Source organism: Mobula birostris, chromosome 26 (genome assembly GCF_030028105.1).
Source record: "Mobula birostris isolate sMobBir1 chromosome 26, sMobBir1.hap1, whole genome shotgun sequence".
Taxonomy (NCBI): Eukaryota; Metazoa; Chordata; class Chondrichthyes; order Myliobatiformes; family Myliobatidae; genus Mobula; species Mobula birostris.
Window position 1 is genome coordinate 52,102,050 of NC_092395.1, and position 25,092 is coordinate 52,127,141.

At 43.6% G+C, this 25,092-nt stretch overlaps 1 protein-coding gene across 9 annotated transcripts in view; it reads left to right on the plus strand.

Annotated features, from left to right (window-relative positions):
* The window catches only part of LOC140188328 (E3 ubiquitin-protein ligase arkadia-C-like), a 172,318-nt gene that overhangs the window by 77,334 nt on the left and 69,892 nt on the right, over positions 1–25,092 (plus strand). For all 9 annotated transcript variants that reach the window (XM_072244476.1, XM_072244471.1, XM_072244469.1 and 6 more), the window contains 3 exons: positions 1,596–1,799; positions 16,933–17,321; positions 17,858–18,044. In XM_072244476.1, coding sequence (XP_072100577.1) covers positions 1,596–1,799; positions 16,933–17,321; positions 17,858–18,044 — 780 coding nt within the window. The remainder of the gene's footprint in view (positions 1–1,595; positions 1,800–16,932; positions 17,322–17,857; positions 18,045–25,092) is intronic.

Genomic DNA, 25,092 nt, shown 5'->3' on the forward strand with positions numbered 1-25,092 from the left:
TTACATGGTCCCTCTTTGCCCTCTTAATTTCTTTAAGCACTTCCCTTGAATGACCTTCCCAAATTTCTGTACTCTTTCCCTTTCATATAATCAAACTCTCAACGTATCTTGTCATCTAGGATTCTTGGATTTGCTGTTCGTGCCTTTTATGGTTGTCGGAACATGTTCACCTTTAATTCACTATTTTATTTTTAAAAGGGTCTCACTTGTTGGCCATAGATTTATTCAGAAGTAGTTGCTCTTAGCCTGCCTTGTGATGTTCAAATTGGTTTCCTCTAGTTCAGAACCTTCATACCTGAACCATCCTTATCCCTTTCCATAATTACCATGAATCTTACTGAGTTATGAGTGCAATCTTGAAACCTTCAAAGTACAGTTATTGTCAATGTATACTATATACAGCCTTGAGATTTGTCAAGTTGGTCAACCCTTGCTGTTGGACCTGGACCCTGCTGCTTTGATCCACCACCTTGACTCAGTCCATACCTTACCTTTCCAAATTGGCCTTGGCTCTCGGACCTGGCCCCACCTCCTCGTCTGTGCGTCGCCTTGGATCTGCTGTTTTGGATTGCCTCCCAAGGTTGCTCCAGCAGCCAAATTTCGGCTCATCCCCTGCTCTTGGGCCCGGGCTCTGCTTTGGCCCGTACTTTGGCCCAGGCTTTGATTTGGCCCATACACACCACACCATGTGGGACCTGTACATTTAACACTTCAGTTTATATTGCAAAAATGTCAGGTCATCGAGACGGTTCAAAATCTCAACGCTGAAAGGAAAGTTATAAGCTATTGATTGCAGTGATTGTTTTCAAGGAAAAAATTTGATTAAAGTAGTCAATAGATTTTGCTGCCAGCAAGTTGTTGCTGTACTTCACCAGTGCCATCTTAAATCAGAGATCCATATCAGGGAAGAAGGTGACCTGTTGAGTGTGAATCTGAAGACAACTACATCAGGATATTGATAGACTGATCTGGGGGACTGCTTTCCCTATTTAGGCATCAGGCGATTGCAAAAAAAGAGCTTGATAAGAATTGATTGGAAAGATTTTGCCCAAGTGCTCCATAGACTTTCACATTTTTCTTCCTTTTAATGTGGTTATTTTATATCTCAATGGCTTGACTAGACCAGTCAGGATGACAAATTTTCTCCCTTTGAACGATATTTGTACACCTCCATGTTGAACAACATTTGGAAGAGCCAGTAAAAAAATGACAAAGGCACAGAATGTCCATTTTTGTGCTGATATGATAGGTGTGTGATTTTCACTCTTCAATTTGTTCAAATTTTACTAACCAAGTTTATCTCTGTCTTACTGATTCAGTGTTTAACTCTTGTGCTGCTACCAGTTGTAGTTTCCACATTTTAATATTGGCGGAGTCATAATTTCCTCGGCAATAAATCTCATGTAACTGAGATGAGATTTATTGCCGAGGAAACTTTTCAAACTTTTGGTCATTCTTAGCGGGGTGGTTTAGTTTATTCCTTCATTTTTGGATGTGGTTCATAATTCATTTCTAAAAATATGATTTAAAAATAAATGATCAAGTGTTCCTTTGTGCTGCTTCACCCTTCCCTTTGTTTCTGATTTCTATGGCAGATCCGCTGACTGTACAGGGTGATCAACCTCTTGATGACTCCCTCAGTAGTCCTGAAGTTGTACAGCCAAGATTGCCTGCTTGTTCATCATCGGCAATATCATTGCCAGTCAGCATCGGTGCGCTGAGCTTACCATCTGCATCCTTCAGTACCACAGCTGCTTGTACATCCATCATCAGCTCAGCAGCTTCCCACAGGACATTGGGTAGCGTATCATCTTTCTACCTATACACCTTTGTTTTATATCCTATGCCATTACCATACTTATTCTAATCCTGGTTCAGGAGTTTGTACGTTCTCCCTGTGACCGCGTGGGTTTCCTCCGGGTGCTCTGGTTTCCTATCATGTAGTAGTTGGTAGGCTAATTGGTCATTATAAATTTTTCCGTGATTGGGATAGGATTAAATGGTGAGATTGCTGGGCAGCATTGCTTGAAGGACCGGAAGTCTTATTCCGTGCTGTATCTCGATCAATCAATCAAAGTAATACAGTCTCCAGAGTTGTTACTACACAAAAATGCCCTTCAGTTTTGTGAATGACATCAGGGGAGGCATAGTGAACAGTGAGAAAGGCTATCAAAGCTTGACCAGCTGGGAAGACAGACTGAAAAATGTCAGATAGAATTTGAATGTGGTGTTGCACTGCATGGTACAGAAATGCACTGTGGTGGACAGGAATACTTTCCAGCAAGTAGTCAAAACTGCAAAACACATCACCAACACCAACCTACTTACATCAAAGACGTAAATACAGAAAAGTGCCAGAGAAAAGCCAGCACTATCATGAACGATCTGACCACCCCATTTGTCTCATTTCCATCAGGAAGGAGGCTTCTTTGCATCTACAGCAAGACCACAAAACTTTTGTTTCCCCAAGCAGTAAGGCTGATCAACACCTCCACCCACTAACCCACCCCACCACAACCCCTAGTACTACTTTATCATTTGCTGTAAGAGTCACTGTATGTGCAGATACTCCTATACCTGGTGTCACTTTTTATATGTATTTTCGAAGTATGTATATAAGCTATCTTATGTATTCATATATATTGTGTTTTTTTATTATCATGTTCTTTACCCTAGTCTATATGCTGCTTTGGATCTGTACTGATAATTTTCCTTTACATTTGCATGGTACAACTGACATTAAACAATCATGAATCTTGAATCTTTGACAGGATAAACCAAGGTAAGATTTATGTAGTGAATGATAGAGAGCTGAGGTATGTGGTAGAATAAAGAGACCTGGAAATACAGATCCATAATTCCTGGAAAGTGGATTCACAGGTAGATAGGATCATAAAGAGAGCATTTGGCACATTAGTCTTCATAAATCAGGGATTTGAGTACACAAGTTGGAATGTTATGTTGAAGTTGTGTGAGACATTTGTGAAGCCAAATTTGAAGTATTGTGTGCAGTTCTGGTCACATACCTACAGGAAAGATATCAATGAGCTTAAAAGAGTGATAAGAAAATTTACCAGAAATATTTAAAGTAAATCTGAGGAGGAACTTGTTCACTGAGAGGGTGGTGTGAGTGTGGAATGAGCTGCCAGCAGAAGTGGTAAATGCATTCAATTATAAAATTTAAGAAAAATTTAGATAGGAACATAGATGGAAGGGATATTGTCTTGGCGCAAGTAGATAACACTAGCCAGAAGATCTGGTCAGCTTGGATTAGCTGAGCTAGAGGGTCTGTTTCTGTGCTGTAGTATTCTGTGAGTCTAAAGTCTGCACCGGCTCTCAGAAGAGCAATTTAGTCTATATCATTCCCCACCCCCCCACCCTGTCATATTGTTTAAATAATATGCCTTGCATTTTATTTTCTATGAAGTGTGCAACCAATTTCCATTTGAAACCGTTGATTCTGATTCTACTCGTGCATGCTCAGTGAATTCAATAAATTTTAGAAAACAAAAAAATCCTTATCCTTTTGCATCTTTTGTTCAAAATTAACTCTCACATCCTGTTTTTCTAAACTCCATTTGTACCATCCACAGATTTGGAAATGCTGCTTTGCAGATTTGGAAATAGTAATAGTGCACACTCATGTATGCTATTAATGAATATCAAAAAACATCAGTTCCACTATTGCCCTGGCCCCTGGAGTCACCTACAGCTGCCATTAAGTTTGAAAAATAATGTAAAGTTGTAAGTCCTCCTGACTTCTGCACCATTTCATAAGGTGTTGGCTGATCAGATCCCCTCACTCATGTCCTCCCTTCTAAGAATATTCAGAGATTTTGCCCTATAAACCTGGACAAGATTTTGTCCTAAAGCTTTCTTGATTAGATATGTACTGTATACAATATAGCTGACCCTTAAGGACTCTGCTTCCAAGGCAAGGCATTGCAGCAACTTCCAATTCCTTTGAGATGGGAAATTCTTCTTCACGGTATGAATTTGGACACTGCTTTATTTTGAGACCATGCTCCCTTGTTTGGACTCCCTTACAACAGAAAATATCCACTAAACAGTTAGTATAAAATAAAACAGAAAATGCATGAAACTCTCTGGAGGACAGGCAGCATTTGTGGAAAGAGAAACAATAAAGCTTCAAATCTGAGACCATTCACTAGGACCGAAGAAGAGAAAGCAAGTTAATTTTCAGCTGCAGATGAGATGGTTGAGGGAAGGGTGGGACAAAAGGGAGTGTGTTTATATTAAATCTTGAGCACTTTAATACAGTATTATTTGTTGCAGGTGAGGTGTTGCATATGCCTACATTAGGCCGAGCTGTAACTTTGCAGGAGGTGAGGGCAAATGGGATGGAGAGTTAAAGTGGCAGCAGCTGACAGTGTTCAGGAGCTCCACAAAGCAGTCACCCACTTCACGTTAGGATTCTCCAGCATAGAGGAGATCACATTGGACCAATGTCTTTGAAATATCCTATTTCTTCCTGAACCACAGCTTCCCTTGTATGATGGAATACGGGCCCTGGACAACATGCCATCCAATTTCTGCACCCCTATGTCTGGGACAGAGCAAGATTAGAATTGCTGTGGTTCATGTTTTCCATTCAGTAAGAAAGTTTGTTGAATGGATTTCTCCTTTGAATCTTCCACCATCAAAATTCCAGCAACTAGACACTTTCCCCTTTCAGTATATTTCTGTTTGTGTTTGGTGCAGATATTGTGGACAGTTTCCATGCTGCCTCTATGTAACTTATGAGTAAAAAGAGCAGTGCTATAATAATGGGAGAGTTTATTCTTCATGTAATCACAGTGGAAAGAACAATAATTTATAGAGCGTATTTGAGATTGTTTTTTGGAGCTGTAGATTATAGAGGATAATAAGTAATAGGACGTCATGGATACCCTATGAGCTGACAGTTTTCCAAACTGAAATGATTTATCCAATAGATGTTTGGCTAACTAGCCCACTGAGTCATACTATTAGCCAACATTTACAATTTAACCCCATTTTATATTTTTCCAACATTAACCCCATTTTATATTTTTCCTATGTTCTTGTCAACTTCCTTAAGATTCTTCCATTCACATACACTCCAGGTATAATTTACGGTCACTTAATCTACTAATCCACAAATCTTTGAGATGTGGGAGGAAAGAAGAACATCTAGAGGAAAGCACTCAACCTGTAGGACCACTCAAGGATAAAAGGGGGACAACTGCTTGGGTGCAGAGGATGAGGGTGAGGTCCTTAATAAATACTTTACATCAGGGAGATGAATGAAGAATTTAACAAGATCAGTGTGGAGCTATGACATATCAAGGTGAAGGAGGAGATAGTGTGTCTCTTAAACAGCAGTAAGGTGGATGTCCCCAGGGACCAATGGGATATACCGCAGGTTATTAAGAGAGGCAAAAGAAGAGGGTTGCTAGGGCCTTGACCAACATCTTCATGTCCCCCAACTGCACAGGTGATATCGCGAAGGACTGGAGAAAATTCTTAGTAATTGGATTTATGAGCATTTGGAAGGCTATGGCCTAATTAGGGAGAGCTAGTTCGATTTTATGTGGGGCAAGTTGTGTTTTACTATGTTGATTGAGTTTTGTGACAAGGGTAATTGATGAAGGTAGAGCTCTGGATGTTCTCTACATGGAATTTTGTAAGATGTGTGATAAGGTCACTCATTGGATGCTCATCTAGGAGGCTAGGATGCATGGGATCCATGGTGAATGGACTGTTTAGATTCAGAACTGGTTTGCCCATAGAAGACAGATGGTAGCAGTCAAAGGGACTTATTCTAGCTGGAGGTCTGTGATTAGTGAAATCCTGCAGGGATCTGTGGTAGGACCTATTCTGTTTGTGATGTATATAAATTACCTGGATGAAAATTTAGTTGGATGTGTTAGCATATTTGTAGAGGATATAAAGTTTTGTGGTGTTGTGAATAGCACAGTAGACTGGCAAAGAATACAATGTGGCATAGCAACACACACACACACACACACACACACACACACACACACACACACACACACACACACACACCAAACACAGGCTAGGCAGCATCTGTGGAAAAGAGCAAATAGTTGACATTTCAGCTGAGACCCTTCATCAAGACGGATGAAGGGTCTCGGGTCTCAGTCCGAAACATTGACTATTTACACACTACATACACACACCACACACACCACAGACACACACACACACAGCACACACCCACACACACAGCCACACCCCAGACACACACCCACACACACACCAGACACACACACCACAAACACCCCACTCACCACACACACCACCCACACACACCACACACACCACACCACAGACCACAGACCACACACAGACACCACACACCGCACATAGACACCACATACCACACATACATACACACACACACAGCGCACACACACACACACACACACACACACACAGCCACACACACACACACACAGCCACACACACCACACACTCACCACACACACCACACACTCACCACACACACCACCCACACACACCACACACACCACACCACAGACCACACACAGACACCACACACCGCACATAGACACCACACACCGCACATAGACACCACATACCACACATACATACACACACACACAGCCACACCCCACACACACCACACACTCACCACACACACCACACCACAGACCACACACAGACACCACACACCGCACATAGACACCACACACCGCACATACATACACACACACACACACACACACACACACACAGCGCGCACACACACACAGCGCACACAGCCACACCCCACACACACACAGCACACACCCACACACACAACCACACCCCACACACACACCCACACACACACCAGACACACACACCACAAACACCCCACTCACCACACACACCACCCACACACACCACACACACCACACCACAGACCACAGACCACACACAGACACCACACACCGCACATAGACACCACATACCACACATACATACACACACACACAGCGCACACACACACACACACACACACAGCCACACCCCACACACACCACACACTCACCACACACACCACCCACACTCACCACACACACCACCCACACACACCACACACACCACACCACAGACCACAGACCACACACAGACACCACACACCGCACATAGACACCACATACCACACATACATACACACACACACAGCCACACCCCACACACACCACACACTCACCACACACACCACCCACACACACCACACACACCACACCACAGACCACACACAGACACCACACACCGCACATAGACACCACACACCGCACAGACACCACACACCGCACATAGACACCACATACCACACATACATACACACACACACACACACAGCGCGCACACACAGCGCACACAGCCACACCCCACACACACACACATGCACCCACACACGCACACCAGACACACCACACACTCACCACACACACCACCCACACACACCACACACACCACCCACACACACCACACACCACTCACACACCACACACACCACACTCACACCACCCACTACCACACACACTACACACACACACACACTACACACACACACACACGCACCCACACACGCACCCACACACACACACCAGACACACCACACACTCACCACACACACCACCCACACACACCACACACACCACATTTACACCACCCACTACCAGACACACTACGCACACACACACACACACCGCTCACACACACCACACAAACACACACACACACACACACACACACACACACCCCACACACACCACACACACACAACACACCACACCACACACCACACACCACACCCAGACAGCGTGCGCACGCGCACACACACACACACCCCACTCACACATCCACACCCCGACACCCACAACCACACACACACACACACCGCACACTCACCACACTCACCACACACACCACACACACCACACACACCACACACACCACACACCACATACACACACACACACCACACACACCACACACCACACACCACACTACACACCACATACACACACACACACACACACACACACACAGCCACACCCCACATACACACACACACACAGCCACACCCACACATGCACCCACACACACAAACCAGACACACCACACACACCACCCACACACACCACTCACACACCACACACACCACACTCACACCACCCACTACCACACACACTACACACACACAACACACACACACCACAGACACACACACACCACACCTAACACACACACCACACCTAACACACACACCACACACCACACACACATCATACACACCACACACAAAGCACTCACACACACCACACACACACATGTCACACACACACCACACGCCACACACCGCATGCCAAACACACACATCTCACACACACCACACACACACTACACTCACACCACCCACTACCACACACACTACACACACACACCGCACCTAACACACACACTACACCTAACACACACACCACACATACCACACACACACCACACACCACACACATATCATACACACCACACACAAACCACTCACACACACCACACACACACCACATGTCACACACACACCACACGCCACACACACACATCTCACACACACCACACACACACTACACACACACACCACACACACACACACACCACACCACACATACCACACATACCACACCACACATACCAAACATACACACCACACACACATCATACACACCAGACACCAAACACACACCACGCACACACACAGCACACACACCACACACACACCACACGTCACACACACCACACGCCAAACACACACATCACACACACACCACACACACACTACACACACACACCACACACACACACCCACCACACCCACACCATACCACACATACCACACACACATCATACACACCAGACACCACACACACACACACACACACACCACACACAACACACACATACACAGATACAGCAAATACACACACAGCCACACCACACACACACACACACACACACACACCACACAGCGCACACACAGACACACACAGCCACACCCCACACACACATGCACCCACACACACACCAGACACACCACTCACTCACCACACACACCACCCACCCACACACACCACACACACCACTCACACACCACACTTACACCACCCACTACCACACACACTACACACACACTCCACACACACCACAGACACACACACACACACACACACACACCACACACATATCATACACACCACACAAACCACTCACACACACCACACACACACCACATGTCACACACACACCACACGCCACACACACACATCTCACACACACCACACACACACTACACACACACACCACACACACACACCACACACACACACACACACACACACCACACATACCACACCACACATACCAAACATACACACCACACACACATCATACACACCAGACACCAAACACACACCACACACCACGCACACACACAGCACACACACCACACACACACCACACGTCACACACACCACACGCCAAACACACACATCACACACACACCACACACACACTACACACACACACCACACACACACCCACCACACCCACCACACCCACACCATACCACACATACCACACACACATCATACACACCAGACACCACACACACACACACACCACACACAACACACACATACACAGATACAGCAAATACACACACAGCCACACCACACAGCGCACACACAGACACACACAGCCACACCCCACACACACATGCACCCACACACACACCAGACACACCACTCACTCACCACACACACCACCCACACACACCACACACACCACTCACACACCACACTTACACCACCCACTACCACACACACTACACACACACTCCACACACACCACAGACACACACACACACCACGCACACCCACCACACCCACACCACACCACACATACCACACACACACCACACACACATCATACACACCAGACACCACACACCACTCACACACCACTCACACACACTACACACAGCACACACACCACACAAACCACACACACACACACACACACACACACCAGACAGACGCTACACACACACCATGCGCCACACACATGGCACACACCACACGCACACCAAAGACCACACACACACACACACACACACACACACACACACCATACACAGACACACCACACACACACCCACAGACACACAACCACACACACACACAGCCACACCCCGACACCCACAACCACACACACCCACACCCCGACACCCACAACCACACACACACACACCCACACCCCGACACCCACAACCACACACACACACACACACGCACACACACACCAGACACACACACCACACACCCCACAGACACCACACACTCACCACACACACCACATACACACACACACACACACACACACCACACACACGCACACCATGTATCACACGCACACCATGTATCACACGCACCACACACATGCACCACACACACACACACACACACACACACACACACACACATACCACACACACCCACCACACACCCCACAGACACCACACACTCGCCACACACACCACACACCACATACACACACACACCACACACACGCACACCATGTATCACACGCACCACACACACACACACACACACCCACACACACATACCACACACACCGCACACTGCTGGAGGAATTCAGCAGGCTAGACAGCATCTGTGGAAAAGAGCAAATAGTTGACATTTCAGCCTAGACCCTTCATCAAGACTGATGAAGGGTCTCGGGTCCAAAACATTGACTATTTACTCTTTCTCATCGATGCTGTCTGGTTTGCTGAGTTCCTCTAGCATTTTGTGTGTGTTGTTTGGCTTTCCAGAATTTGCAGCTTCTCTCTTGTTTGTGATTGGACACTGGGATATAGATCATTTGCAGGTCTGTTGGGAGATATGGCAGATGGTATTTAACCTGGCCAGATATGAAGTGCCTCATCTTGGTAGGTCAAATGCAAAAAGACAGTAAGTACACTGTTAAGGGTAAGATCCTTAGCAATGTTATGAACAAAGGGATCTTGAGGCCCAAGTTCATAACTTCCTGCAAGTGTCTACACAGGTTGATAGGGTGGTAAAGAAGGCATGTGGCATGTTTGCCTTCATTGAGTTCAAAAGTCAGGAAATTATGTTGCAGCTTTAATAAACACTAGTTGGGCCACATCTAGAGTATTGTGTACGGTTCTGGTCACCTCATTATAGGAAGGATGTTGAGGCTTTGGAGAGGGTGCAGAAGAGAATTCTTCTCTAGCATTATTCATTACTATAATGGGGTGTTAATAATAAATTTTATTGTAAATCCTGGTGCAAAATACCTTTAAATCCTTTTGCATTTTCTTCTCAACATCAATTTCCCAATTTGTTCTTTACGTGGTTTCTTTCTCCCTTTTTATATTCTTAAAGGCACTTTTATTGTCTGTGGTTATAACTCTTCATAGTTTTCCCTCAGTTTATTCCTTCTATTATTTTTGCCCCTTGTTGGATTCCAAGTGTATTTCTATTCGCCTTCCTGTCACTCTTCTTAGTGGGCCATCCGTCTTGTACCTTTTTGTTGCGCTGCTGATACATCAACTACCTCTTGCCTTCTATTTCCTATCACAATCCAGATGAAAGTTCTCAATCCTAAAACATCAAATGTTCATTTCTGCTAGCAGGTTTTTGAATGGAGGCTCTCCTATTTGTGCAGGTCCTAAATCAGCCTCCCCTCCCTAGTTCCTCATTTCTTCAGCCAAGTATTCTGCTATTCCTGCACTCATTCAGGATGGTTGGAACTATTTCATTATTTATTATTAACACTCGCAGAAGGGAGGACACCTGGAGTTGCATCAGGGCAAAAGAAAGTCCCCTATCATACTACTATCTTGCTGCATTGCCCTGAGAGGCCACATCTCTCAGAATGATGCTCCTGCTGGAATTTGGGTGGCCACAGTGCTTCCCTGCACTGCTGACTTTCCTCTATTAGCCATTGCATTTCTGTTGGTGCAGTTTTGATCTGCAGTTTAACCCCCTCACAAAATGTGCTATCCAATTACACCTCAGCGTCATGCATGCTCTGCAGCTACAGCACCAACTATGTAATCTGGTTCCTTAGAGGCTGCGTATATGTATTTGCTGCACACAATGTCACCATAGACACAGGAAATGTCTACAAGGAGTGTCTGCTGCCACAAAAATTACCCTCCAGTTTACTGCCCCCTTTGTTATTACTAATTATGTAAGGGATCTTATTCCTGACTGCATTTGCCTTATTGTAACCTCTATCTCAGCTAACTGAAGAAAGACTAAATGATGATGGGCAGGCAGATGATAAAACAAAACTATAGCCATCAGGGTGAGTTTCAGTGTATTAGGGATGCAGAATGAAAAAGGGTAGCAAATACAGTACTCGAAGTGTTATATCTCAATGCATGGAGTATAATTAATAAGGTGGATGATCTTGTTGCGCTATTATAGATTGTCAGGTATGATGTTGCGGCCATCACTGAATCGTGGCTGAATGATGGTTGTAGTTGGGAGCTGAATGTTCAAGGTTACACGTTGTATCAGAGAGTTAGGAAGATAGGCAGAGGAGGTAGCTTTGCTCTGCTGGTAAAAAAAAAATGGCATCAATTCAGTAGAAAGATGTTGCGAAATTGGATTGGAAGATGTTGTATCCTTGTGGGTTGAGTTAAGAAACTTCAAGTGTAAAAGGACCCTCATGACAATTATCCTCCCATCCTCTCAACAGGCCTCCCAACAGTAGCTGGGATTTGGACCACACATTACAACAGGGAATAGAAAAGGTGTGTAAAAAGGGCAATGTTATGATAGTCATGGGAGATTTCAACATGCAGGTTGATTAGAGAAAATCAGGTTGGTAATGGATCTCAAGGGAGTGAATTTGTTGAATCCCTATGAGATGGCTTTTTAGAGCAGTTGAGTCTACTAAGGAATCAGCTATAATGGATTAGGTTTAATGTAATGAACCAGAGATGATTAGGGACCTTAAGGTTAAAGAACCTTTAGGAGATAGTGATCACAGTATGATTGAGTTCAACTTGAAATTTGATAGGGAGAAAGTAAAGTCTGACAGAGTATTTCAGCGGAGTAAAGAAAATTACAGTGGTATGAGAGAGGAGCTGGCCAAAGTAAATTGGAAGGAGATGCTGGCAGGGACGACAGCAGAGCAGCTATGGCGTGAGTTTCTGGGAAAAATCCCTAAAGGTTAACTTGCAGGTTGAGTCAGTGGTGAGGAATGCAAATGCAATATTAGCATTCAAGATGAGGTAGTTAATTGGATTAGATAGTAGCTTTATGGAAGAAGCCAGAGAGTGGTGTAGATGGTTGCCTCTCTGAATGGAGATCGGTGACAAGTGGTGTGTCACAGGGATTGGTGCCTGGTCCATTGTTGTTTGGCATCTATGTCAGTGATCTGGATGGTAATGTGGTTAGCTGGATCAGAAAATTCATGGGCAACACCAAGATTGGAGATGTAGTGGACAACAAAGAAGACTATTAAAGCCTGCAGCAGAATCTCGACCAGCTGGAAAAATGGGCTGAAAAATGGCAGATGGAATTTAATGCAGTTGAGTGAATTGTTGCATTTTGGGAGAACTAACCATGGTAGGTCTTATACAGTGAGCGGTAGAACGGAAGGATTTGGGAATACAGATAGAAACATAGAAAACCTACAGCACAATACAGGCTCTTTGGTCCACAAAGCTGTGCCGAACATGTCCTTACCTGAGAAATTACCTAGGGTTACCCATAGCCCTCTATTTTTCTGAGCTCCATATACCTGTCCAGGAGTCTCTTAAAAGACCATATCATATCCGTCTCCACCACCGTCGCTGGCAGCCCATTTCACGCACTCACCACTCTCTGCGTAAAAAAACTTGCCCCTGATATCTCCTCCGTACCTACTTCCAAGCACCTTAAAACTGTGCCCTCTCGTGCTAGCCATTTCAGATCCATAATTCCTTGAAAGTGGCATCACTGATAGAGAGTGTCGTAAAGAAAGCGTTAGCCACGTAAATTGGCTTTCATAAATCAATATATCGAGTATAGGAGTTGGGATGCTCTTGGTAAGACAAAGGAGATGGTGACAGACTTTCGGAAGACTAGGCCTGCATTGCTTCCTGTTACTGTTTATGGTGAGGACACGGATGTGGTGAGGACCTACAAGTACCAGGGGGTGCACCTGGATGACAGATTTAAGTAGAGTACCAACACAAAGGCTGTGTACAAGAAGGGCCAGGGTCACTTCTACTTCCTGATGAGACTAGGGTCCTTTGGAGTATGCAGGCCTCTCCTTCACATGTTCTACCAGTCTGTTGTCATCAATATAATCTTCTGTGCGGTGGTGTGCTGGGACAAGGCATCAACACAAGTGATGCCAGCAGGCTCAATAAACGGATTAGAAAGGCTGGCTCTGTTATAGGAGTCATACTGGACACACTGGAGGCTGTGGTAGAGCAAAGGACCCTGGCAGTTCTGGACAATATTTCTTACCTTCTGAATGCCACCTTGGCTGAACAGAAGAGCACTTTAGTAATAGACTAAGACAACTGTGCTACTCCAAAGAGCATTTAATGAGGTCATTCTTACCCTTGGCCATTAGGCTCTATAATGAGTAAACCTTGTTACGTACCCCGTAACTGGGTTGCCAAACCAGCAGAAATGGATCACTCAGTTGGAGTCTGGATTACTGAACTAAGAAAGTTTTATTAAAGAAATAAGCAACACAGTACTGTAATCAAAAGGATAATAAATGCAACAGTTCAGCAATGATAAACACACATGTACACAGAATTAGGATAACAGGATCAATCAAGCTCTATCGTCGTCTAGGGGTAAATGACCAGTTTCAAAGTGATGCAAAGTTCAGTTCAACTGAGTTCAGTTCAGTTCACAGTAATCCCTGCCGTGGCGATGGACAGTGGGGGGAAGGAGAGAGAGAGCAAAAGCGAATGAATATTCAAACGGCTTCCACACAGACCTTCGATATTCTTCACAGTCAGCTTTCGGGCGAGCCCTTTATGATGTCTTCTGAGGTCACCAACTGTGACCCCTCCGTTTCCAGATACGATCGTTTCTCTGCGGTGAACCTGGCACCCGGGCAAGGGTGGACACACACCAGGTTCCCGTCGATCGTACCTTTCCACCCTGTGCGTCTATGGCTTGGTCCCGCGACCAGCCCTCCAAAACTCCCACTGACTTGTGGGAGGCGCACCGCTTCCAGGGTCTCGTTACCTCGTGGTGTCGTGTGTGTCCTGCCTTAGCGAACCTGTCCCTTTTTATGCCCCTGCTGGGGTATCGCCTGTCCATCACTTCAAACAGTTCAGGGTTCAAAGGGGGAGCCGATCTTGACAGCTCTCCTTCCGTTAAACTTTCCCGTCCCTTCATTAACTTCTCCAAATGCTGCTCCATTGTTTTCCTTATCTCTCTTTCTCCTGAGGACAGGTGGCAGACCAACTGCTGATCCCACTGGTGCCAGCACAGGACAGCTAACATCTTAATCTCTGTGTACTCTCGTCACAACCTATAGCCGGGGAAATGATGACCCAGCCAGCCACCCACCCCCCCCCACCCCGTTAGACTATTTTTCATTCTTTCTACTTCTCATGTTTATTATCTGTGAACTTGTAATACTGCTGTGACACTATAATTTCCTTCGGGATTAATAAAGAATCTTTCTATCTATGTTGAAATTATGCAAGACCTAATTTGGAGTATTGTGTCCAGTTTTGGTCATCTACCTACAGGAAAGATGTAAATAAGATTGAAAATAATTTAGAAGGATGCTGCTGGGACTTGAGCACCTAAGTTATGGGGAAGTGTTGAATAGCTTAGGACTTTATTCCCTGGAACGTAGAAGGTTAAGTGGAGATTTGATAGAGATATACAAAATTATAAATAGGGCAAATGCAAGCTGGCTTTTTCCACTGAGGTTGTGTGGGACTACAACTAGAGGTCAGGAGTAAAAGGTGAAGGGTGAAATGTATAAGAAAAATATGAGGGGGAACTTGTTCATTCAGAGGGTAGTGAGAGTGGAATGAGCTCCCTGGGTAGGTGGAGGATGCGGAGTCGATTTCAAAATTTAATAAATTTGGATAGGCACCTGGATGGGAGGGGTTTGATGAGCTATGGTCCCCGTGCAGGTTGACAGGATTAGGCAAAACAATGGCTTGGACAGACTAGATGGGCTGAAGTACCTTTTTCTGTGCTATGGTGTTCTATGACTCTAAATGTGGCAGGGGGGAGAGATTCATTCCAAGAAGAACATGGAGTCTTGCCGTTTTTGTTGGGGAATATGTTGTGCAGAAATGTAGAGGATCCTAATTACTTTAAGCAAGAGGTATTTTTCTGGCCCCAGGTGAAATCTGTGACTTGCTGACTGGCTCTATAGAGGGAAAGAACCAGTCCCCATGTGTTGTTAGTTCTTTCAGATTTGGTTTGTCATCAAAGATGTCAGCAAATTTCTAAGATTGCGCTGTGAAGAGCATTCAGTGGCTGGAGGTGCCAGTGCATGGGATTGTAAAAGCTGCAGAGCATCATAAACTTGGCCAGCACTAGCCTGCCACATTTGAGGATATCTTCAATAGGTGATGCCTCAAGAAGGCAGATTCATCATTAAGGGCCCTCTTTTCATTGCTGCCTTCAAGGAGGAGGTCCTTGAGCTTGATCTCAATGTTTTAGGAACAGCTTCTTCCACTCCACCATCAGATTTCTACCGCACCTTTTGCTCTCTTTTTGCAATAGTTTATTGTTTTTATAATTCTGTATTGCTTTGTGTTGCTATTGCAAACCAACCGATTTCATGACATACTGTATGTCAGTGATAATAAACATGATTCTCATTTTGATTTTACAGGAGAGATGCCTATTATCTCAAGCAGTACAAGCCTAATGTCAACATCCTGTCAACACCAGAGGTCATCAAAATACACTGCCTGCTGTACTCAGAGGTGTCTCTGCAGATCAACGAGGCTGGTGTCTCACCAGTCCTGCCCTGGCCAATCTTACTTCCAGCAGTACCATATCAGCCAGGGCCAGGTGTACCATGTACATTGTTCACAGCCTCAGCACCTCCATTCTCACTCCCAGTTCCTCAACCAGCAAAGCCAGCAGACCTGGGTACACTCACCATACCCACAGATCCCATCTCTGGGGTTCCAGCACGTTCAGCAGGGCAGTTCACAATCTGTATTCAGCAGTGTTGGCTCACGAGTTGGAGAATCCTCTGCTAACCAGGAGAATCAGGTATCAGCACCTCTACCTTGACCAGTGAAAGTGGAGTGACAGCTGTGTGTGTTTACCTGGTTAGATGAGACCATAATTGTGTTCCAAGTGCCTTTTTTGGCCATAGATTGTAGCCATGTAATTAAAGTGCATGTCCCAACTTCTGTTTTTTATTCAGAAATGCATTTCCTTTTAAAAGGGAAAATAAGTTGTCAGGTAACGATTAACTGGAATTTCTGCTGAGTATTTCTCCAAAGCCATATTGAGAATCAATCACTTTTTGGCTAGGTGTTTATAGTTCCTGGCATCACTGAATTTGCCGTTCTGGCTCTGATTTGGGGTCTAATGAGTTTTATTTATCTTTGGAAGATGATGTCCATGTGTATCTTCTGTTTCTGTACAAAATAGGAAGGGTATGAAAAACTGAAACAGCTTGCAAGAGGGTGATTTATGACTTCTAATGCATGTTCATTTTGTGATTTCACTGTTGATATAAGCCTGATGATTTTACCTTGAAGAACCTCTGAACTGATTGTTTTCCTTGCTGGTAACTTTAGGCTTCTTTATGTGACCTGACTAACCTGGCAGAAGATGTTGATGGGGTTGAAGCTGTCCAGAAGAGCAGTGCCCAGGTACCATCTTGGCCTGCCCATAGTTCCCAGGAGATGGAAGTGAATGGAAACCAGCCACCGACTGTTTTGTCACCAATCCTTTGGCATTCTCATGGTTCTCCTCTAAATGAGGGTAATGGCAGCAGTTATGGTGCAAACTAGCTCAACACAGTTAACTCTCCCTCCTGTTTTGGTTCAGCTTGCTACAGCCTAACATCCAGCCAAGTCAAGTTCCGAGGATTCCGCGTGAATCTCAAGGTCACCAAGGCCATGGTGCACCTACCATTTTCCCAGATACCTGTTAATTTTTGCTGGGCGTATGTTGGTTGTTTCTTTTATTTCTCAGAGATCATTTATTCAGGGTTTCACTGAAAAAGTTATGAAAGAACAGAAATCTTATCATTTCCTGTTGACAACCAGCTGGTCTAATTCCATCCTTTACGTTACCTGTAAATATTTTATATTTAACAGAGGGTAGCACAAGTACCTTCAGTTCTTTAATATCCTGTCCTGTGTCCTGATCCTTTTCCTTTAATGAACAATCTAGTCTCCAGTTACTTTCTGCAAAGCCTCTCATACTCAATCACCCAATTCTCCACTTAGTTTACCATCCCATCATCTTCTCCAAGTGCTACTGAACTCTCAGTTGCCATTTACTCACTACATGCTTATAATGGCCATTTGCACATTATGCTGCAGTGTCCCCTCTGGCACCCCTGTTTAGTTTTCTCTGTAATATGGGTTGGTCAGTACCTATCATTTGTGAAGCGCAAGTGTTATTTGTTACTCTGGTCTGAACTGTGGAACTGAGGATACAACAGAGATGTTCTGGGGTTATCGTGGTTGGCACTAATAATCGCAGCCATTTTTAAATGGGTATATATGACTGCAGCTAATAGTGATTGTGTCTTAATTTCCATTAATAAGCTTTACCAGAGTTCCTTGATGAAAAGGATCAATTAGATATTTGCTGACTGTAGGTGCTTTTGATATGCTGTAGCTGGAATTCAGTGCTTCACCACTTCCTATTGAGTGTTCATGTCATTGACCATTTCCTTTGGAGCTTTCATTTGATATTAGAATGATACTTAGAGAATTTTCAAATAATTCTTCATGGCTGTTTCTCTTCCTCATCAACAATCGTATGTCTAAATTTGATATCTCATTCCTCTGAAGTCAGCTTGACTATAGCCGGTGCAGTCTGGATTTATTTTAAGATTGGCTTTTGCACTTAATATCACTGTTACGCTTTATGAAATTCTAACGTGATCACTCTGTGTAGGGTTTCCTTTACTACTAAAGAGTTAAGCAAATCACAATGTTAAATTGCCTGTTTCTGAGTTGGTTCTAAAGTATAGCAAACCTCTCAAATTTAGTCTGTATACTGAGCCTTTGGATCATCCTCCTTAAGCCAAACTCTCTAATTTGTTGGTACCCCTCAAACCTCAGTTGCAAGTGCTTTATTCAGCGGTGCACTGATACTGGTGGTCACTGTCTCCTGGTATTTATGCCACACTGATGAAAATCCTGATGTTAGTGCTCAGGTCTTTAAACAAAGCTGTAGGTGCTCATTAAATGTATTCATGTTTGAGATCAAGAGAATCCTGGATGGCATGAGAATCAGGAATTCTGGGAATTATATTTGAAGGTGGAAACGTAACTTTGGGCAGGGGAAGAGACTCAATAACATTTATTGCATGTCTACACCAATTCCTGCCCATGTTGTGCAAGAAAGCCTTAGAAGCAGTAGTAATGTAGAAAAGTTTGGAACACTAGGTTATTAAAACTGAGTGATCATAGCTTTTGGGAAACATTTAACAAGTTTGAGCTTTTTACTTCAGAAAACTTGTATATTAGAGGTCTTCAAAGTTGGCTAGTATGACTAAGGAAATTATAAAAAATCTGAAATCAGGAACTATAAGTCTAGTAAAAAGAAATAGCTCAGTTTTATTTGAAAGGAAATTTGTGGGAAAGACTAAGAGAAGATGGATGACATGTTCTAAGTAGATAGTGTAGAAATGGGCCATTTCATGAATCCTAATTATTCACCCTACTTCTCACCAACTCCAACCAGCCTATGTATGGGATGTAGGAAGAAACTGAGGCCCCTAGAAAAAACACAATAGTCACAGAGAAGGCGTGTAGATATAGAGTGCCAAAGGTCAGGACTGAACTTGTATCTCTGGTGCTGCAAGTTAGCAGCTCTACCAACTGCATTGCTCTCTCCTGTGGACCATGAATACCAGTGCAGACAATTTTGTCTGATGATATGTAACATATCTAACACAGACCTATGTTGAGATTAGTAGCAAAATAGGTGAACGACTGCTCCAAAATTTCAGAAACCTGAAGTAAACATGTCTAAAATTCCTGCTCCACGTCACACCAGCCATTTATGCTAACTTGTTATTAATTCTGTTTGTTTTTCATTCTCCCCACATTCTCATCAACTCTTCCTAGATTTTCTCCTTCACTTAAACAGCAGGAGCAATTTATAGCTGCAAATTAACCTACCAATCTGCATGTCTTTGGGATATGGAAGGAAACCAGAACACATGGAGGAAACCCAGACCAGAGAGAATTTACAACTGTATCAGAGTTAAGAATTGAACCTGGATTCCTGGAGTTGCAAAGCAGCAGCACTATTTGCTGTGCTTCAGTAGAAGGAGTATATCCTGCGCATAAATACTCTGCTTGGTTGCCAGTTACTCCTCTTTCCTCCTCGTGTACCAGTTTTGTCCCTCGTGGTTATCTAATTACTTAAATAAAAAAAAATTCTGTTTCCTCCATCCTTAAAGCCAGAGAGTTCCTAGTCATGATTGTTGTCTGAATTATTTTTCCCACCAAGTCACCTACTCTTGTTCCTACAACACACATCAAAGTTGCTGGTGAACGCAGCAGGCCAGGCAGCATCTCTAGGAAGAGGTACAGTGGACGTTTCGGGCCGAGACCCTTCGTCATTCAATTTTTATGTTACTTTCTTGTTCCTTTTAGACAGCTTATCTGTGACTTCTGGCAGTCCATTCCTGCAAGAAGAGACAAAAAGACTGGTAAAGCTGCATGATATGGAGTGCAGTCAGTGCAAAATACCAACAGAAGGGAAAAATCTATAGACTTCATCCTTTATTATCTGTTTCTGTACCATTAGTATGAGTAATCACCACCCTGTCATGAGGACAAGAAAATATCTGCCTATTATGAAATTTTATTGTGTGTGGCTCTGTTACTATGCTAAAATAGAGTGATTTGAAAACATCTAACATTTTCAACTTCAACATCCTTGAGTGTGGTCTTGCACTGCAGAATTATGCTCCTCTGTAATCTCACTATCGGTAGTGCTAAGCCTGTGGATCAGTCCTTGTTCAATGAAGAATATAGGTGAACATGACAGGAGAAACAGCAGACATAACTAAAAATGCTCAAGGCTTTGCAGAGTAGCTAGATTTGCTGTAACTAATTAAATACCTGACTGGAACAGGAGTCTTGGTGAATGTCAGAAGTATCAGTACAAGTAGAAATTTAGGGGAGGAATCTTCTCCATCTGTTCTTGATTGCCTGTCATCACGGTCAATATTCATCAAATTAACTTTTCTACAGCTAATGATAAATGGTTGAGAACACTAAACACCACAAGGAAGGTGAGACTAAGCCCATCTTGGCTGTTGTATTGTGGAGGTATACGAGCAGCACCTGTAGTTACAGAGTTCTGTTGGCAGCTAACAGTTGTCCAGGTATGTTCTTCCACAGAAAGAATGAAAAAATTGGTTTGATGATGATGCTCCATTAGAATTCACTCTACTCAAAGTGATGGAAGATTTTGGGGAGAGTTCTATCAACTGGCACTTGCCAAAATGGTCATTGTGGAACTTATCAGCACTATTCAGCAACACAGCAACATTAGTGCAAACATGGACAAAAGATGTGGATTTCAGATGTGGAGGAGAAATGTATTGGAGATCGTGTTGCTGGAATATGACATCAAGTAGTAATGTTAAAACTATTGTTCATTGGAATTTGAGGAGATTACACGTAACTTAGATAAAGAAGATCCAGTGAATGTTGTATATTTGGACTTTCAGAAGGCCTTTGACAAGGTGCCACACAAGGCTACTTACCAAGTTAAGAGCCCATGGTATTACAGGAAAGTTTCTGGCGTGAATAGAGCATTGGCTGATTGGTAGGAGGCAGCAAGTGGGAGTAAAAGGACCCTTTTTCTGGTTGGCTGCCAGTGAGTAGTGGTGTTCCGTAGGGGTTGGTGCTTCTTTTATGCTGTATGTCAATGATTTAGATGGTGGAATTGATGACTTTGTTGTCAGGTTTGCAGGTGATATGAAGATTGGTGGAGAGACAGACTAAGAGAGGCGGGAGGACTTTGACAGATTATTAAGTGAATGGGCAAGAGACTGACAAATGAAATACAATGTTGGAAAATGCATGGTCATGCACTTTGGTAGTAGAAATAAATGTGCAGATTATTTTCTAAACAGGGAGAAAATCCAAAATTTTGAGATGCAAAGAGATTTGGGAATCCTTGTGCAGAGTACCCTAAACGTTAGCTTGCAGGTAGAGTTGGTGGTGAGGAAGGCAAATGCAATGTTAGCATTCACTTCTAGAGGTCTAGAATACCAGAGCAGGGCTGAGGCTTTATAAGGCACTGTTGATGCCTCACCTTGAGTATTGTGAACAGTTTTGGGCTCCTCATCTAAGAAAAGATGTGCTGGCATTGGAGAGGGTTCAGGGCAAGTTCACAAGGGTGATTCTGGGAATGAAAGGGGTATCCTACGAGGAACGTTTGATAGCTCTGTGTCTGTACTTGTTGGAATTTAGAAGAATGAGGGGGGATCTTATTGAAACCTTTTGAATATTGAAAGGCCTAGACAGAGTAGATGTGGAAATCATGTTTCCCATGGTGGGCGAGTCTAGGACAAGAGGGCACAGCCTCAGGATAGAGGGGCGTCCATTTAAATGCGGAGAAATTTCTTTAGCCAGAAAGTGGTGAATTTGTGGAATTTATTACCACAGGCAGCTATGGAGGCCAGGTTGCTGGCTGTATTTAAGGCAGAGCTTTGTAGGTTTTTGACTGGACACCATCAAAGGTTACGGGCAAAGGCTGGGGAGTGAAACTGAGGAGGAGAAAAATGGATCAGTCATGATTGAATGGCGGAGCAGACTCAAATGGGCTAAATGGCCTAATTCTGTTCCTATGTCTTATGGAATTGAGTGAACTTCTTCCTCTTGTTGGAGTTGTACCTGCAGAAGTATATTTGTAAATGTCAGAAAGCAGCCAGTTCTGTTATTTAGTTCAGAATATTGCTGCAGGAGTTCCTCCACCTTTTCCTGCTCCAAAGTGTTTGTGGATATTTGTAACTCCCCAGAAATAAAGTTTACAATACTGTGCGCAGTAGGGCTTGAATGGTGTTCAAGTCTGGACAGCTAATACCAGCAGTTACAATGCCAGTAAGGATCCAACCACCCTCAATCGTTGGTATCACCTTTGGCCATTGCCATCAAATGCTGAACAGATAACGCAACTTGTATCTTATGGCTCAGCCACGTACATGAGCAAGTTCAAGTCTTGTTTCTAATACATTGAGCGACTTGGCTCCTGACAATCCCAAGCTTTTGCTACTGTTGCATCTGTGGCTGAGTATAGCTGCAACAACACTTGAAGCTGAACGCAAGCCAGCACAAACCAACTCACTTCAATAGTCTTCAACCTGAACATCTACTCCATCTACCAGTGGAACACCACAGCTACCATATTCACCATCTACAGATTGTAGCAACCTCTAAGGCTTTAAATAGTTTCAACAGGCTGTGTGTATGGGTAGAGGACTGATTAAAGAATAGAAAGCAGACAGGATAAATATAAAAACTGCTTTTGCAGATTTTGAGTGTATGAAAAAATTATATATACACACTAAGTCCACAATGGGGGTTCTTCTATGAAGGGTGAAACAGGTACCATTTTAAGTTAATGAGCTTTATTCAGATTTTGTTTTACAGCCTTTACCACAAGTGTATCTGTTCTAGGCTCTCATCTACTCAGAATTTATATTAGTGAATTTGATAATATGGACAGGAAAGGAATGGGGGGGTTATGGGTTAGTGCAGGTCTGTGAGACTAGGTGGGAGTAAGAGTTGGACACGGACTAGAAGGGCCGAGATGGCCTGTTTCCGTGCTGTAATTGTTATATGGTTATGTGTTGTGGTTAATTAGTGAGTTTAATGTATTTGTTTTCTGAGAGATCACAACTGTCTGGGAAAGAACTGTGAGAAGAAAGAAAAGGTTGCAGAGGAATCTAAAGAGATTGGGCACCACACTAAATCCTCCATCTTATACATCGTGACCTCTTCCCCAAGGACAAGACCAGACCTGTTTTCCTCTCGAGGTTTTATTTGTCAGTGGAATGATACATTGAAATTTTCAAATACTGCTTCATGAAGTTTTCCCTTCCTCATCATCAATCATGTCTAAATTTGACTTCTTAATCCTTTGAAGTATGCTTGTAGGTATACTTATGCAGTTGGCTATATTTAAATTTAAGATTCTGGCTTTTGCACGATGTCACTTTATGAAATTTTATCATGTAATCTCTGTGAACCCGTGAATGCTATTCCTATTTTGCACTTTCAATTTTATTCTGAAATAGTGTTTTTTTTAATGTTTTTCTCTGTGCTGCTGCCACAGAACAACAAACTTCAGGACATACTATATGTCAATGATTATAAATCTGATTCTCTTCCTTAGATTTCCTAGGAACCCAAGGCACACTGCTAGATAACAATATGGTAGGCTGTGGGCTACTTATCTCACATTGGTCTGATTTTTCAAAACCTTTGGTCTCCCCTACCTACTTTGTGTGACCCGTTCTATTGCAGTATTTATTATTGTAGATCTGGCTTTTCCTGCTGCCTTTGCCAATTTAAGGCTGCATTTACAATTAAAATGCAGTGACCGACCTGGCCTCTTTGTTCAGTCCCATCAACTTCCATTCCCATCCCCCAGAGATCAGAATAGGGATACGAATGCTACTGGGAAAAGAACAAGATCTGTCGTGTATCAAAAGGCGGGCATTAAGAACATGAAGTGCTAAAAAGCAGGTGTGAGATAAATTGAACTTGGATAGGTAAAGATTATTTGAGCATGGAAGCAAGGATTTATTTCAACGGCATGGAAG